At 40.3% G+C, this 16769-nt stretch overlaps 1 protein-coding gene across 1 annotated transcript; it reads left to right on the top strand.

Moving 5' to 3' along the window:
• The first annotated feature begins 1227 nt into the window (after positions 1-1227).
• On the top strand, positions 1228-16729 carry LMLN (leishmanolysin like peptidase). The gene is made up of 17 exons (XM_064435102.1): positions 1228-1429; positions 1722-1819; positions 1915-1945; positions 2435-2517; positions 2954-3071; positions 3963-4141; positions 4766-4871; positions 5119-5213; positions 5932-6049; positions 6772-6879; positions 7596-7672; positions 8261-8371; positions 8988-9120; positions 9706-9865; positions 10654-10784; positions 11713-11923; positions 12543-16729. The coding sequence occupies exons 1-17, from the start codon at positions 1259-1261 to the stop codon at positions 12635-12637; spliced, it is 2025 nt and encodes a 674-aa protein (XP_064291172.1). The 5' UTR covers positions 1228-1258; the 3' UTR covers positions 12638-16729.
• Positions 16730-16769: the final 40 nt, after the last annotated feature.

Here is a 16769-nt window from a genome sequence, read left to right as displayed (position 1 = left end):
TACAGTATTTGAAGTTTGCAATATAAAAAATTTCTGCTTTTCACTGCATGTTGCCCATGCAGCACTTCAGATGAATAAACGTCCTGCATAAATTCCCATTTAAAGCAAAGCAGAGTGTTACCCACTTGCACTTTTTTTGTTCCCTGTGAAAAGGTGAGGACTCTTTTAATCTTTCTCTGCTTTTTTGGGTATTTTTCTGTGTCATGGAAACACTGCAGCAGCCAGAGCAACTCGGTTTAGCTGCAAGCACCTGGCATCCACTGGCTTCTCCCACTGTTGTCACCAAGCAGCTTGGAGAGCCAGGACACACCACTTCTATTTGTGTGGCCCTCTTTATACCTGAAAAAAAAGCAGCAGGAGCTGCAAGATAAAGCGCCTCAAAAACCCAGATAACTTTCATCACTGGTGGTCGAAGTTTCTTCAGTCATTTCCATACTACAAACTGGGGATACTCTGTGCAGTGTTTGTGGACTGAGAAGCTGGGGAATCGCCTGTGTTGTGTATGAGAAATAAAATCCCCGTCTCAGAAGGAACTGGGTGTGCTGTTTGACAGATGGCTGGCTATGAACCAGATGGCCAAGAGGGCCAGTGCCATCCTGGCTCGTAGCAGCAACGGCGTGGCCACAGCACCAGGGCAGTGACTGTCCCTGTGCTGGGCGCTGATGAAGCATCTCAAGCGCTCTGCTTATTTTTGGGCCCATCATAACAATAAAGGCATTTAGGTGCTGGCGTGTGTCCAGAGGAGGGAACAGAGCTGGGGAAACTCAGTCTGGAGCAAAGGAAGCTCGGGTGGACCTTGTTGCTGTCTACAGGAGGTTGTGGCCAGGTGAGGGTCAGGTTCTCCTCCCAGGTTACGAGCGACAGGGTAAGAAACGGCCTCAAGGCTTTAAATAGAACATTGGGAAACATTCCTTCCCAGAAAGGGTGATTGAGCATTGGAATGGGCTGCCCGGGGAGGCGATGGAAGCGTTTAACATCCGTGTGGAGGTGGCGCTGGGGGCATGGCTTGGCGGCGGCCTGGCGGCCCCGGGCAGCGCTGGGCCTCAGGGGGCTCGCGCGCCCCTCCCGCTCCTGTGGCTCCGGCCGCGCCCCCGCCACCTCCCTCAGCGCTGACCCCGCCCCTTTCGGCGCCGTGTCCAATCAGAAGCGCCTGTCCCTCCCGCCCCGCCCACTCCGCCCGCCCTCTCCGCCCGCCCATTGGCGGAGGCCGCTCCCCCGGCGCTGCCTCCATGGCGACGCGGCGGACGGGCACTCCAAGATGGCCGCCGAGCCGGGCGGCGGGCGCGCCCGGCCCAGCCGCTGCTGCCGCCCGCCGCTCGCCGCCCTCACCGCCGGGCTGCTGCTGCTGCTCCTCCTCCTGCCGCTGCCCCCCTGCACCTCCGCCTCCGCCTCCTCCTCCTGCCATCACCGCGTACCCAGCCGTGACCAGGTGCGGTGGCCGGGGGTCTTCAGGCGGCCGCGAGGGGTGCTGGGGGCAGAGGCTCTCTTGTTGCCGCTGTTGGATCCGTCCCTGCTGGGCTTTTCCGGGCCGGGCTGTGCCCGTGTGGCCCCGCAGCCCCGGCTGTGGGCGCTGACGGCGGCGGGCGGGCGCGGAGCGTCCCAGTGCGGAGAGGGAAGGGCGGGAAGGGCCGGCACGGAGCGGAGCTGCCGGGCGGGAAGCGGCCGAGGCCCGGGGCCGCGGGGTGCGCTGCCTCATCCAGCATCGTGCCTCTCCCTGCCAGGTCGTCTATCAAGTTCCTCTAAAGGAAAATCACGTCTCGAAGAGAAACGTGGATCAACAGCTGAGAATAAAGATTGTATATGACAGAAGTGTTGAGGAGTGAGTATAATGGTGTGGCAGTTTTTTTTTTTTCTTATGGCTGAGAATGGAAACGTTGTGAACTAAAGTTTGTTTGTTTTGTTTTTTAAATGTAGTTTGCTGCCTGAGAAAAGACACCTTATAAAGGTATGTTATATTTGCTTCCCCCTTTTGTTTGTATGTAATATAGATGAAATTGAGACCAGTTCAACTAAAACCTTGAATGCCAGCAATTTAGTATTCCTCTAGTTCAGGAAACCAAAGCTTTGTGTATAGATTACACCTCCATAACAAATAATTCCAAACTTCTCCTGCATGGTGTTTGCTATATCCCAAGGTGCAAAAGTATCAGTGACAAATGTGTATATAGTTTTTAAAAGCCTCTTTGAAACTGAATATTCTAATTAATACTGTTTTCCTTCCCATTTTCTCATTCAAATAACAGCATATGGGAGTACTGAAACAAAGTATTTCCTGAATGTGTTCATAATAATTGAAACTTCTCAGGAGTCAGACTTTCCCCTATTGCGATATACCACAGTATCTAGCAAATTTCGTGTAACTTGACAGGTAATGCCTTTGGGGTGAGCTGTGTCTGCACTGCCCCTGGGTGACTCTGATTTTTGCTCTTTTCAGAACAAACTCTTCCCACAAGCGATATCTTATTTGGAGAAGACATTTCAAGTGCGCAAATCTGCCGGTGCTATATTGCTAAGCAGGTGCGTGAAAGTCTGATGAAAAATCACTTGCTATATTTGATATGTAACGCTGTGCTGCATAGGCTTTAAAAGAAGATTAGAGTGTAGGAAATGCCCTTCTGAATCAGACCAGTGACCCATCTGATCCAGCGGCAGTGGCAGATGCTCTTTTACAAATCTGCCAATCTTCCAGAAGCAACACCTGCTTTTGTTGTTGCAGAGATTTTCAAAGCTATACGTGCTGCCAGTTCTCTTTATGTGTACCCCCATTTATGAATCTGGTTCTGATCTCTCTTTGAGCCTGTAGATTAACAACTGGAAGCATTATGTCTTCCCTGGTAAGGTAATTAACAATTCTCACAGTGAAAGTTATATCTAATACCAACAGAGTGCAGTAAACTATTCTATAGTTCTCCTTTAACAATAAAAACATTGACTGTCTCATGTTTCATTGAAGGCAATGTGTGACAAACCAATATTTAAGGAGGAAAGCTGACCCTCACAGATATTGCCAAAAAGCCTGTGCAGACCATACAAGGTGTGGGCCAGTTATAGTTCCTGAGAAACACCTCCAGGTAAGCTCAGCTGTCCAAGTGTTTCCTAATCTTTGAAAGATTACTGTTTATGGTTATTAATGAAAAAGTGAATATTGGTAATTGTGCATAAGTGACCTGTTTGCTGGAGATCACTAAGTCTGAATGAAAGAATAGAAAAATATAAATAAGTGTGAGTTTCTGTAGTTTATGTTGTTGATCCAAACTCAAATTTAAAAAAAAACAAAACAAAAACAAAACAGGAACTGGTTACTATTTTCTGAGCCTGTGTTCTAATGGCCTCTACAGAGAAGATGAGATTTGGAGCTTGCTAAATTGCCATTAGTCACTTTGTTATTCACCTTGGTCAATGAGTTGGAATTTCACAAAGTTAATAGTTGATTTTTGAAGACTTTGTTTGAAGAGGTTATTCACTGACTCAGGAGTATAATGCAAGAAATGCTTCAGACTTGTTTTCTTTATTCAACTACAGTATGTGATCAGTAGATTTCTGATTTTCTTTCTTTAACTTGGAAGTTTCAACTGTATCATTAAAAAGATAGATTACATGAGAAATGCTATTGTTACTTACGTGTACTAGTTTTGCGAGCCAAGATTTAAAAAAAACAATTAAAAGAAATACAGGATCCTAATTCTAATTAAATTTATAAGAAATGCAGGGAAGCTTGACAGGCTTTTTTTTAATTTGCTTTTTTAAAGCTGCCACCTTCCTTGTGTCTACTAAATCATAAGAGTTAGTCATTTGAAAGTTATTCCTTGGCTCTGGTTTTGTTTGCTGTTCTTCACAGGGTGTTTCCTTATCTTCTGCTGTCTATTAGGATTTATTCTCGGCTTCAAGCTAATTGAATTGCGTCATGCAGAATTTTGGTGATAAGGGGAGTATTTTAATTGTTGCCTTTGAACACTGTACAGCAATGCAGGGTGTACAATGACAGCGAGTGGCACCGCAGGCCCACGGGCTCACCCGAGCATGAAGGGGTTCGAGACGCTGACTTTGTGCTCTACGTCAGTGCTCTCACTACTGACAGGTGTGGCCATGAAAACATCATTGCATATGCAGCCTACTGCCAGCTGGAAGCTGAAATGGACAGGCAAGTATTCCCTCTGTTGCAAACTCTGTTTTTAATTAAATTTTCAAGTTACTTGATTGTTCAGATGTGGAATTTGATTGTTTGCCTTTTTTGTATAACAAGGGAAGTGCCATCATGGACAAGCACTGCATTTATGTAAAATCACAAACCCATCAAATAGTGCTTGACTTCCAGAGCTGAGTCACAGGACTCAAAGCTGATCCTCCACTATTAATGCTTAAACTTTTTCTCAAGATCCTGTTTCTCTTAAGGTGAATGTTATGATTTCACAAACTTAAAGAATGCAAGTTCCTACTTATGTTTTGTTTCCATTCAGTTGTAGTCATTGTCACAGCCTTTATACTTCCCTAAGATACCTAAAATTCAGGTCCCTTGTTCTGTTGTCACTGACACATGTCCAGAATACTGAATATAGAGATTGATTGATTGACTCCATTCCACCACTCCCCATCCCAACAGTAAACTAGGCACTGTGTTGTTAACAGATATTTATAAATTATTGGGAAGGACATAGTTTTACATTAGTCTGTATCTTCTTTAGATCTTCTGCTGCTTCAAGTGAATAATTACTTTAATTTTGTAGTATTTTACCAAAAACCATTTAACTTTAAAACTCTCTTCCAGGCCAATAGCAGGATATGCTAACTTGTGTCCAAATATGATTTCAACACAAGCTCAGGAATTTGTTGGCATGTTGTCTACAGTGAAACATGAGATAATCCATGCACTGGTAAGGGTTGATAAAACCTTGCCCTGAAATGGGTGCCTGCTTGCTCACATGCCTCCAGCTTGTTGCCAAGAGAAGGATGTTTGGTGAAGGAAAGCTCTTGCTTTGCTTCCTTCAATTTGTGTTAATTGCCTTGGAGTGTTGTACTTCCAGTGCGTCTCTGGTGGGTGTGGGGACTCTTTCATGGTGTTTGACTTTGTACATGAATGTCTTACCAAAGGTTTCCATGTGCTTGTTTTTTGACTTGAAGGGTTTCTCTGCTGGACTGTTTGCATTTTATCGTGATGATGATGGAAAACCTTTGACACCAAGATATGCAGATGGACTTCCTCCTTTTAATGAAAGGTATTTTCTGGACCTCTTGGTACTCCCAATGAAGGATGTTTTCATGTTGCTTTTTTAGGATGTGTTCTTGCTTGTTAAAATCCAACTTCATTATTACAGTGACTTTCCTTTATAATGTTCAAACAGTGGTATGTGGTGTCTCTCTAGTCTTTCTTTACATTGCCATTAAGCACTTATATTATCCACATATACTATAAACTAAGACAGGATTTCATTTATCAGAAGGCTGGAAGGTAAGCTTTACAATTAGCCATGCTGTCTAATGTCAGTGCAGTTAATTTTTAAGATTTATGGTTATGCAGAACGGACAATGTGTGTAATGTGCTGTGTGAATTTTCTGATTTGTTACAGAATGAGCAGTTTGCTTTTTTTTTTTGTTTTTTTAGTTTGTATTGTAGATATTATTCTAGGAGATGGAAGGGTAGAGAGTTTTTTTACAATAGCAATACAGAGGGGTTTTATTTAATTTCTTACATTTTTGGTAACTGTAGAAAATGTGCCTTGAGTCTATAACTAATCTTACTTTGCCTTGTTAAATCAGTTGCATGTTTAATAAACACATCTTAAAAAGGAGAAATGCTGCATAATAAAATTTTTAAATTTAGAAAGCATGAGGGAGTATAGAGATTATCCATGCATCTGTTTCTTATGGAGATAGATCTTTGTACAGTAACATGTCTTTGTGGGAAGGATTTGTAACCAAACCTTGTCCTTACAGCCTAGGTTTGTATCAGTGGAGCAATAAAGTTGTTCATAAAGCTGTGAGGCTGTGGGACATACGTGGTGGCAAAATGCTGCGCCATGCTGTTCATCTCCTGGTGACACCTCGGGTGGTCGTAAGTGTGCATTACCTTTCAAGCTTTGTATGCCAAGGTTGCCAGGACATTCTTGAGTCAGAAATATTTCTAATCCTTGAAGAATGCCCTTCCCTGAAAGTATGGCCCAAAGCCCATGCCATTAACATTGTGTAATTGAGAGGGTGTAGCTAAAGTAGAAAATGGGTGACAGTATGAAATAAATAAATTAACATAGTAAGAGAAAATGAAGGGACTGGAAGGTCAAGCAAAACTGATGTTGAAGAAATTCCTTAATCCTACTCTTCAGATGTTTTCCTACAGACTTAAGACATCTGCTCCTTTAATATTAATAATTTTGTCATGTTTAAAAAGAAGTTCCTCAAGGATTTTTGGAAGTCTTTCTTTCTTCCCACGCATCAGACTCTCTCTTTGTGCCCCTAACAGAACATATGCTCAAGTGTTAACAAATTGGATTTGGAAATAAGTCATAGTGTTAATCGCATTTGGCCACAAATAATCTTTTTGTTTTAAATCTAAGACAGTATATAGAGCAAACATGGATTAATTACCCCTGGTTTTGCTCATTTATTTCAAGGAGATGAGTAGATAGTATGATAGCCTTGCTGTTGGGGTGCTTGCTTAGTCAGCCTCTGAGTAGAAAACAAAACAGTAGAAAAAGAAGTGCTGAAATACTTTTAATAGGTAATTCTAGAGTGCTAGAACTGTATTTTGAGAGCTGTGTTGAAATGTTTTCTTTCTAGGAAGAAGCCCGAAAACATTTTAATTGTCCAATTCTAGAGGGAATGGAGCTTGAAAATCAAGGTGGCATGGGTACTGAGCTCAATCACTGGGAGAAGAGGTTGTTGGAGGTTTGTGCTGATACTAGGAATGGAAGGGAATGTGGAAATGTCTGCTCCCTCTGCCTTGTTTATTGTGGTACCTACTGGAGCATTGAAGATGCAGGAATATCAAACCTCATTGAAATACATCACAAATAGTACTTGATACTTAAATATTTGGAGGTCCAATTTCTAGATATATCTGTCTTTTAGACTTCTTGCTAAATCTCAGAGTATGAGATGAAGTGTTACTGAAAAGCTAAATGTCTGTTACTCCTGTCTGCCATTTACCCTTTGAGAAGGTTTGCTCCCGTTTCAGGGCAAAGGGGGTATTCCTTTTAGTCAATTGAGTTTTGTGGCCCTCTGCCTCTTAAATACTTCATCATTCTATTTATTACCTTGACTTCATCTTTTTTCATGTGCTCTGGCTTTAGCTTTTGCCCTGGCTCCTCCAGAACCTTGCCTGACCAAGGAAACACTTATTTCCCTCTTAACATTTAAGCTAATTTTTATTTGTAACTTAGCACTGTGTGAAATTTTTGGCAGAGTTACATTGTCTAGTAATTGTTTTATGCAGTAAGGTAAACAAGAAGGGAAATGCTGCAGGACAGTTTTTTCCATGAAGGAGTATGGGATTTGATTGTCAATTACAAAAAGAGAACAGAAATAACATGCTTTTTCCTAAGAAGCATTTTCTTACAATAATGATTTTGAGTGGCTTACCAATCATAACTGGTAATTTTCAGAATGAAGCAATGACTGGATCCCACACTCAGAATCGAGTCTTTTCCAGGATCACCTTAGCATTAATGGAAGACACAGGGTAAGAATTAAGAATGGGAGGGTGGGTTTTGGTTCATTTTGTTTGGTTTGCATTGCACTTGATTTTATTTCAAATTGATGCACTTGTACTTATCCCTCTGCAGCAGAGTAGATGATCAGCATAATTAGCATAATTCGATAAGGATTCATACCTTCTATGTTACTTTTTCTTCATGTGTTTCAAAACCCATTTTTAGTCCAGCATTAAAAAGCCAGGCATTGCAATGCAAAGTGCTGTTTGTACTATCTATTTACTTTTGGTCTTAATATAAGTCTTCTTTCAATTGCATGCAATACATATTGATTTTTTCCAGCTCTTCTTGCAGATAGAAAGCAGAAATTGACTAAGGTTTCACTTTTCTGTATGCATTATTCCTTTGCAGATCACAAAATTTTCTTCTAGTTCATTATTACTTGAAAAATAGTGAAATCATAATGTATTTTCCTATAGGCAGAAGGGGAGGCAGTTTCCCTTTTTCTTAATTTGAAAACCTTAAGGCATAATATAAAATTCTTTGAACTGCTGCTTTATTAATCAGAACAGTAATTTTTGAAGTAACTATATTCTCATTTCAAAATACTTTTACAGATGGTATAAAGCAAATTACAGCATGGCAGAGAAATTAGACTGGGGACGCAATAAAGGCTGTGACTTTGTAATGAAGAGCTGCAAATTCTGGATTGACCAGAAGAGACAAAAGTAAGAATACAGTCTTTCAAGAAAAATTTAAAAATAAAGAGGAAACCCTGATGCTTGTTTACATTTATCCTTCAAATGTAACTCAGTAAAAAGAGGTAGAGGTTGGTAGAGATGAAAAATGAATACTGCCCTGCATCCCACCTAATTATGATAAATACAGAGGCAAGCAGGGTGTAGAATGCATTTACACTAAGAGAAGGCTGCACTTTAGAGAGGACAGGTAGGACTTACTCTAAAATGTTTGCCTTCTTATACACAGCTTGCCTTGTTTGTTCTTTACAATCCTCAAACATTTCTAGGACACAGCTGCATAGCGGACCTGTTTTGCTTATATGTTTTGTTCTTTAAAGTTTACAAAGCAGTGTCATTAAAACTAAATAGGTGAATGCATTGTATCTTTGTTTGCTGGCTTGATATTCTTTAAATCAGAAAGGTCAAAACCAGACAGATGAGAAAAACTAGCCTCCAGAGAAGAAGTCAGTGCTTCTTTGTGTGATTGATTGAGTCTAGGGGAGAATGGGAACAAACAGTCTTGACAGGCTGCTTATGTAAAGCAGTTTAATTGATCTGATATTATTTTTATTCTGGTTTTGTTTGTTTGCTTTTTGTTTTTGAGGAAGCAATTGATCAGTCCATACTGCGACACTTTGAGGAGTAATCCTTTGCAGTTAACCTGCAGACAGGACCAAAGAGCAGTAGCAGTGTGCAACTTGCAGAAGTTTCCAAAGCAGTTACCTCAGGAATATCAGGTATAATGCATCCTACTTTAAAAATAACTGAAGTGTTTTCATTGTTGAGCTTTGCAGCCTGATGATTGTATTTGTTTCAGTTTTTTTACTTTGAACTATCAGGTGACAGTAGATACTGTGAAAAATGTCTACATAGTTTATTACAAAGAGTTGGAAGACTGATAAAAGTCCCTTGTGATCTTAATAAATTATGCTGCTTGGCTATCTAGCCAAATACCAGATAGAAATGTTGCTGTGTAACAGAAATCCCCCAAAATACCTAGTTTGAGGGATATCTTCCCCCAGTCTTCTGCCCTTTGTCACTGCACACTGTTCTGTTTACATCCCAAAGAATGTAATTATTACAAAGAGGGGAATTAGGGGCAGAAGTTGGGAGTGATACATGCAGATATGAATCTCTGCATTATTTATGTATTCTTAAATACTTCTGGCTCATCTGGTTCATGGGTATTGTAAGGTGCTGTTAATAGCATTCCTGAGTAGTAACAGCTGATGTTCTTGCAGCTGTAGTGATTTGCTCTATTTAAAAAACAGCTGTACTCTTGCCTTTGCCAAACTGCTTCACTACTGTATTTTGTTTTGCAGTACTTTGACAATCTTAATGGAGTACCAGCAGAAGAATTGCCTTACTATGGTGGTTCAGTAGAAATTGCTGACTATTGTCCCTTTAGTCAGGAATTCAGCTGGCATTTAAGTGGTGAATTTCAACGCAGTTCAGACTGCAGAATAATTGAAAACCAGCCAGGTCAGTATTCAGGACTTCGGGGTGGTATTGCAGAGATTGCATTTGTTAACTTGGAATGGAGTTGCTGCATGTTCAAACTAATTGTATGTGAATTTTTTCACACATGAAGTTTCACACCACCAGTTGTGTAAACACTGTGCTGTGGCAAGAAGCATAGCGCAACTATTGTGTACACCTGAGGCAAACTCACATATCTAACGCAGGAATGGCATCAGGAGTGAACAGATACTTACCCCAAGTGACCCAAATACAAGACAAGGAGTGGGGGTGGGGGAGAGGGCTGTTTTTTGAGTCTCTGAAATGTGATTGCACTTTTCACTTTGTAGGTTTTTTGTTCAAGGCCAGGGTCTTTGTGAGTTACCAGAACATGGGCTTGTCTCCTAATGTAATGCATGGATGTTCAGTGCTGCAGAGCTCCAGAATGCTGTAGTCTATTACCTGCCGTTGCAGTTGTCTCAAAAACAAACACCCTCTGCCCTCAAACCAGCAATTACAGCTGGCATTCCCTGAGAGCAAACATAACCACTTTCTGATGGAAAGTGCTTGCTCATTGTGGGTTTTTTTGTGGTTAGTTGATTATTTTGTTTGTTTCTTAAATCTTGTGTTTCTTCCCACATTGTTTTCAAGACAGTATAAATCCCAAATTGATAATAATTCAGGGTATGAAATATTCCAAAATTAAACTTTGAATTGCATGTGGAGATATTGATTAGATAGCCTTTTAAATTGATGTGAGCTTTCTATTCCTCTGGTTAACTTGTAATTCACTATATTTCTTTCTACCTTAGATCCTACCAAAAACTATGGTGCAGAGAAATATGGACCAAACTCTGTATGTCTTATTCAGAAATCTGCTTTTGTTATGGAACAGTGCAGGAGGAAACTCAGTTACCCTGACTGGGGTAGTGGATGTTATCAAGTAAGTATTTGTTGGGGTTTTGGTGGATTTTCTTTTTTGATAACCCCAAAGGGAAAAGTCAGGCTTAAAATGTAGGTGGCGACTGTTAGAACTTTTCATCTGCATTGTAATCTGTGGATCATATAACATACTCTGAAAACAATCTTCCAGACATAGGCCTGTAATTTAGATAGTTGTGTGGCTGCTGGGATGGCTTCCAGTCTCACTAAAGACATAATCTGTCTTATCCCATGGCACTTTATCCTCAGCTAGGAAGGAATACGCCCATGAAATGTTCTGTTGTTGAAGCTTAATATTAATTAGTTTCTCTGATTTTTCAGAGGTGGAAAGCACTGTGCACATGTCACTTCTCATTTTCTTTGGGACTCTCTCACTAAGGGTGTCACGTTCAGTAACTGCACAACTCTGTGAAAGTGGTCATTAGCAGAAGCCAAGTTTTACTCATTCTCAGCTGATGATCTGCGTAATTGCACAAAAAGAGTATAGTCAGTGCTTTGAAGCATTCCTGAATCTCGTAGTTGCTCAGATTGCATTAAAATACTTGCAGTTAATCTGTGCTTCTGATAAATCACTGTAAGTGCACAGTTTGTGGTAATTGGCAGTGGGGCTGAGCCTCATCCCCAGTGGGTGCAGCTGTGAAAAGCAGGTGAACAGCACTGACAGCAATGAGCCCTGGAGTGCCCAGGGGCACTGACCAGCCACCAAAGGGAACAGAGGGCACACAGGTGCAGTGCATGAACATGGGGGTATGAAAGGTTGGGTAAAGAAGAAGGAGGGCAGACACTGAAGCCTTCTGAAGTGGTCTGGTGTTACTCTGTAGGGGTTGAAGCCTTCTGTAATTGTGTGATGATATTCTGTGTATTGTGGCCATCTCAACATGCTGTGGTAAATCATAATACAGACTTGACTCTTACTCTTTTATTTTAAGGTTTCTTGTTCTCCACAAGGGCTGCACGTGTGGGTCAAGGACACTGTGTACTTGTGCAGCCGCTCAGGCCAGGTGCTGACTGTGAGCATTCAGATGAACGGCTGGGTACACGTTGGCAATCTGATTTGCCCAGCCTGTTCAGACTTCTGTGACTCCTGTCCCCCAGAGAGGGATCCTCCAGCTTCTAACTTAACGAGAGCTGCACCCGTTGGTAGGTTGCCTTTTTTGCTGAAGTGAAACTTCAGTATTAAATATCTGAAAATGTCAAAGATTTGTCTTTGACAAATCTGTCAAAGCTCTGTCTGGAACAGGAAAGGAAGGCTGTGGCTATTTTAAGATCCCAGGTGTAGGAGGTAAGGGAAAATAGCAAAGGTGTGGTATGTTTTGCTGTGCAGTCGTGCAGAATAGTGACTAACACAGCAGAAATGTGTCTGAAACATAACGCCTTCATTTCATGTCTCCTGGTAATCATCCCAGAAATCTAGCTTTAGCCAGGTTTACCAGGAAATCTGACCTGTGTTTTGAAGGCCATATTGTTATTATAATATTAAAAATTATCACCTCAGTAGAAAGTGAATTCTCACTGGTATACCTTCCTATTGATAGTGTTCATGTTGTAATGCAGAAAGATCAGAGTCAGTTTTCTTTTTGAGGAAGGTAAAAAGCTGAATTCACTAAATTCCAGTTAATGTTTTGTCAAGAAGTTTGTTTTAACTCTTTGGTGGTTTTTATTGTTCTCTTTATTATTTGTTCTTGTCTTTAAATGTAAAATTAATTTTTTTTTTTTTTTTTTTTTTTTTTTTTTTTTTTTTTTTTTTTTTTTTTTTTAGATTTATGCTCCTGCTCATCCAGCCTGGTTGTAACCCTTTGGCTGCTGGTGGCCAACTTAGTTCCCCTGCTAACAGGATTGTTTCTCTGTGCATAGACTTGAGCTTGGGGCAAGAAGAAGTTCTGAGATAACACCCATCCTGCTGCACTCCTTTCTGTGGAGCACGGGGGTTCTGTCTCAGCAGCAGCTCTCTCCTGCTGAACCTCATCTCCCCTGGCAAGTATCACTGCACACAGTAGTCAGGGAGGTGTTGACAAAAGCAGGAAGAATTTTGAGAGGAGGAAAATTTACCTTGTTATTTCAATAAGTGCCAGTATTTTCCTGAATTGCAATCTATGGGTTTTTTGATGCAGTAACAAGATCCACTTTGCCAACTGTGTTAAACTACCTGGCAGCTCAGTCAAGATTTGAAATGAGAACTCTTCTGTAATAGACCTGAGGGCTGGTGTTTTTGTTATGTCTGTTGTGGTAGCAAAGCATCCTCAAGCTGGAAATATACCTCAGTGGTTTAGTCAAAAGCCATGTCAAATCAGTTGTCATTACTGCTGATAACCAAGGCCTAAAGAGGCTGGTGATTTGTTTTTGTTTTGTTCATTCTTACAATTTTGTGGAGGAGGAAAGAATGTCATTGGATAAACCAGTGGCTGGCAGATGCCTCCACAACTGTATTCTGCAGCTTTGAGCCCCCTCAGAATTCATACTAGGTAAAGCAGCTAATTCTTGGGGTTTATTACATCTTCCTACATAGACAAAATGGAATTTCAGACTGGTAACCAGTACTACTGTCTAGAAATCCCATTTTCATTTAACGTGTGCCAGTTCTACCGTGAAATTTAATACATCACATTTGAATATGCTCTAGAGTTGTTAGGCAAATGCATTTCAGTACTGACACTCAGACTGTAAATTTGGGATAGAATTTAGGATTATTTTTTCTTTTATTGGTTTGTTTCTCAAAATAATGGCATTATTGTTTCAAAACTAGTATGAACATTACTGCAGATGTTCTCACTTCTTGTTGAAGAGCAAATCAGTAGCAATGGCAGCTATAATCTTACAGGATCATGCTGATGTCTCTAGACCAAAAACTATATTGAATGTGGAAGGAAAGCCTAATCTGTTTTCTTTTTTTCTTCCCTCTACTCTTTTTGGACATGTAAATACTATGGATTATTTGAGTATTTGTAGTAAGCTGAGAATCAGATGGTTTGAGCCACATGAGGGCACACCTTGCTACAATATTAATCACTTGATGACAAAATACATGAGGAAGGAAATGAGTAAAATCTGTCAAGATAAGGACAGCTGCTCTATAGGACCCTTGTTTCTATTTATTTCTGACTATAATGTGTTTACAAATAATCCTGTTCAGAGGTAAAGAAACTCTTTGTGGTTCAATCCACTGTCTGTCCTTTTAGGACAGTTTTCACTCCTGGAAAAGTGTTAAATTTAAGGGAGCAGACATGTCCATTGCACTAAAAAATCAGATATAGGGAGAAAGATGAGGTTACTCTGCTTCCTAAATGTTCTGTGGCATTATAATTGTCAGTGACTGGATCCCTTTCCTGAATGGAAAGTAGGGAGATGGAGTAAAACTTTAGGTACAATTATACTGTAATAATAGGACTTCCATCATGATTGTAAGAAATTCTTTGTGCCTACTGGACTTGGTTTTGTTGTGTTTTTTTAATTATTATTTTTTTATTTAAGGAAACTGTTATGACACTGCTGAGGCAGGTAAGGTGCAACCTTAAACTGTCTAAAGACATCACAGTTGAGAGCACCTTGCACTGGGCTAGTTCTCCTTCTTAACTGCAGGTTAAGCTGTGAATTACACAAGGCCTAGGCTAGCCTTAAATCAGTGTCTCGGAGAAGCAATACAAGTCAGGACTCAAATGCTTTAAAATTGTCCAAATGGAATTATTAAAGGCTCAGATTGATAAGTGAAGGCTAATTATTTTAATATATCCACAAAACGGTCAATGTAAACTGTTACCTGGAAAACATAAAGGTCTGAGAATACATCTTAGGTCCCAGAGGTTGATATTGTATTTTTTGTCTGTTGTGCAATAATACAGTTGAAATGGTATCACTCAACAACAATGCTTTTGATACTTGAAAAGAAATTGCTGGTTATTTTTTCTTACTGTGAAATGTTTGCACTGTCTGAACTTTCTGGTTAACTTTATAACTGTTAAACTTTTTAACTGGTGTTAATTTATTGTGCTCAGTATTTGATATGCTGGTCTCCTGTCTAAGTGTGAGATTTGTCATATTTAATGGAATATTTTTATCTTCTACACAGTTGTTTATCTTGAGGGCTTTTCTTCTTTTAATCTCTCTTCCTGAGAATTAACTGAAAGATGGGTTAGAAAATTGATGCTTACCTACTTCTGAATTGTATGCATTAATTAAAGAAAGGGGATGTAGTGCTTTGTATTGAAAGGGAAAAATCTATCAGCCTGTTGGAGCTCTTGTGGTCAGGTTCACCACTACCTGCTAAGCAGCTGCATCAGTGAATCCAGTGAAGTAAAACTGCTACTGCCTTAATAATCTGAGATTTCAGTTGTAATTTCTTTGTTGTGCAGCCCTTCAGCTGCCTGTGAACTGCAGAACTGGACGTGACTTTGGGGGGTCGGGCGTGGAAGGTACTTTAGTCAGAAAAATGCAACATCTTCTATCCCACCAGGGGGTTAGCAGCTGATAGCAGCTGTAGCCTTGTGGGAACTGCCAGGGAATGTGTCAACTTAAAGTGGCAATGAACTGGTAGCTGTCATAAAGAATATTTGAGTAAAGCTGACTACCTCAGTTCTGTTTGTCTTTGCATTCCGCTTTTACCCTGCTGTGAACTTCCAGATCTTAACATGAATTAAGTAAAATCATGTCTCAGGTTTTTAAGAGTAAAATTACTACAGTTGGAAGCATAAGCCATTTTTGAGTATAGAACACAGCTAAAATTGTAGCTTAAGCAGATCAGTTATGTAGCCTTAAGTGTAGTTTCTGCCATAAAATTCAGAATTCTTTTAAATAAATGCAAAGTTTGCTGTGTTAGGTGTCCTGACCACACATGACCAGTCCCTCCTATTGCATCTCTTAAGTGTGAAAACTTGGAATTGCAGCCCATTTAAGCCTTTGTGTTTCCACCAAAGACTGGGCAGCAGGAGCTCTGGAAGTTGTGCTGAGATGCATGAGTTTGCTCATCTGTAACAGAAACATTTTCAGTATATAGTGTTCACAGTTTTAACTTCATAATTTTAAAAATATATTCCATGTTTGCTTAGGAGAGTAAATTAGTCATGCAGTCTTTTTTGGTCCCAGTAGTTCAAATAATTTCAATTAGAAGTTGAAGCAAGTCATCTTTTAGGAGCACATTTTTTCTAGCGTTGCAATTACAAGGAGGAAGGAGAGCTTTTGGCTGGAGAATGCAGCAAGTAAAATCACATGCAAAAGCAGCAATTCATTTCTCCTGAAATGAGCTGAGGTCTTGGGATACAGTCATGGCCCTTGATGTAGGTTAATTACTGAAAGAGAATTATATCCCCCATTAATAGACTGTCAGCCCAATACAGCTCATTCTTTCTGCTGAGCTGTCACGAACTGGGGAGAGTGATGTCTGAGAGCAGACATATCCACAGTCCCTTATGAGGCCAGTTGTTTTTAAATCTTCCTGTCCTGCAAATCTTTCTGCTTCATGATATTCAGTAGAGAGGGAGGTGTACATCCGTCCTTCCCCACATTTCCAAGGAGTGACTTTCAACCAGCTGAGCAGCTCAAGGTGTTTTCCCTGCAAGACTGAATCCCTGTTTTTAGCTTGTTTGGATGTGTGGGTGCCTGCTTGCATGTATGTACTGCTCTGCAGGATTTGGGGCTGTTTGTGCACTGAATAACATGATCTTACACTACCAGACTTCCAAAGTGCAAATGTTACCTTTTTAAAGTGAAGCTTACCTTGGAGATAAAACAACTGTTTTGAGAGAACTGGCTGACCTTGAACATGTGTTTCCTATTTTGGTACAGAATGTAAATATAGAACTAACTATTTTACACAGATTTTGGCTGGACTGAGATATAAGGGCTAATTTGTGTTACTTATGGAGTAAAAATTTCCTTATTTTACTGTTTAAAAAAGGTATGTCATGCAACAAAAGAAAAAACTGTTCTTCAATAAAATATCTGTAGAATATTAAATCTTCTTGTCCTTTTCTTTGAGAGCTGATGATGATTAACT

Source organism: Passer domesticus, chromosome 10 (assembly GCF_036417665.1).
Source record: "Passer domesticus isolate bPasDom1 chromosome 10, bPasDom1.hap1, whole genome shotgun sequence".
In the NCBI taxonomy this organism is placed as follows: domain Eukaryota; kingdom Metazoa; phylum Chordata; class Aves; order Passeriformes; family Passeridae; genus Passer; species Passer domesticus.
Note: the sequence above shows the minus strand (reverse complement) of the source record. Positions and strands in the feature narration are given on the sequence as shown.

Bases quoted from the DNA above. Each gene is read 5' to 3' on its own strand.
- LMLN (XM_064435102.1), top strand. From the start codon at position 1,259: ATGGCCGCCGAGCCGGGCGGCGGGCGCGCCCGGCCCAGCCGCTGCTGC. The intron at 10,785-11,712 runs GTAAGTATTTGT...TTTTATTTTAAG, and splicing joins GGGGTAGTGGATGTTATCAA to GTTTCTTGTTCTCCACAAGG. The intron at 11,924-12,542 runs GTAGGTTGCCTT...TTTTTTTTTTAG, and splicing joins AACGAGAGCTGCACCCGTTG to ATTTATGCTCCTGCTCATCC.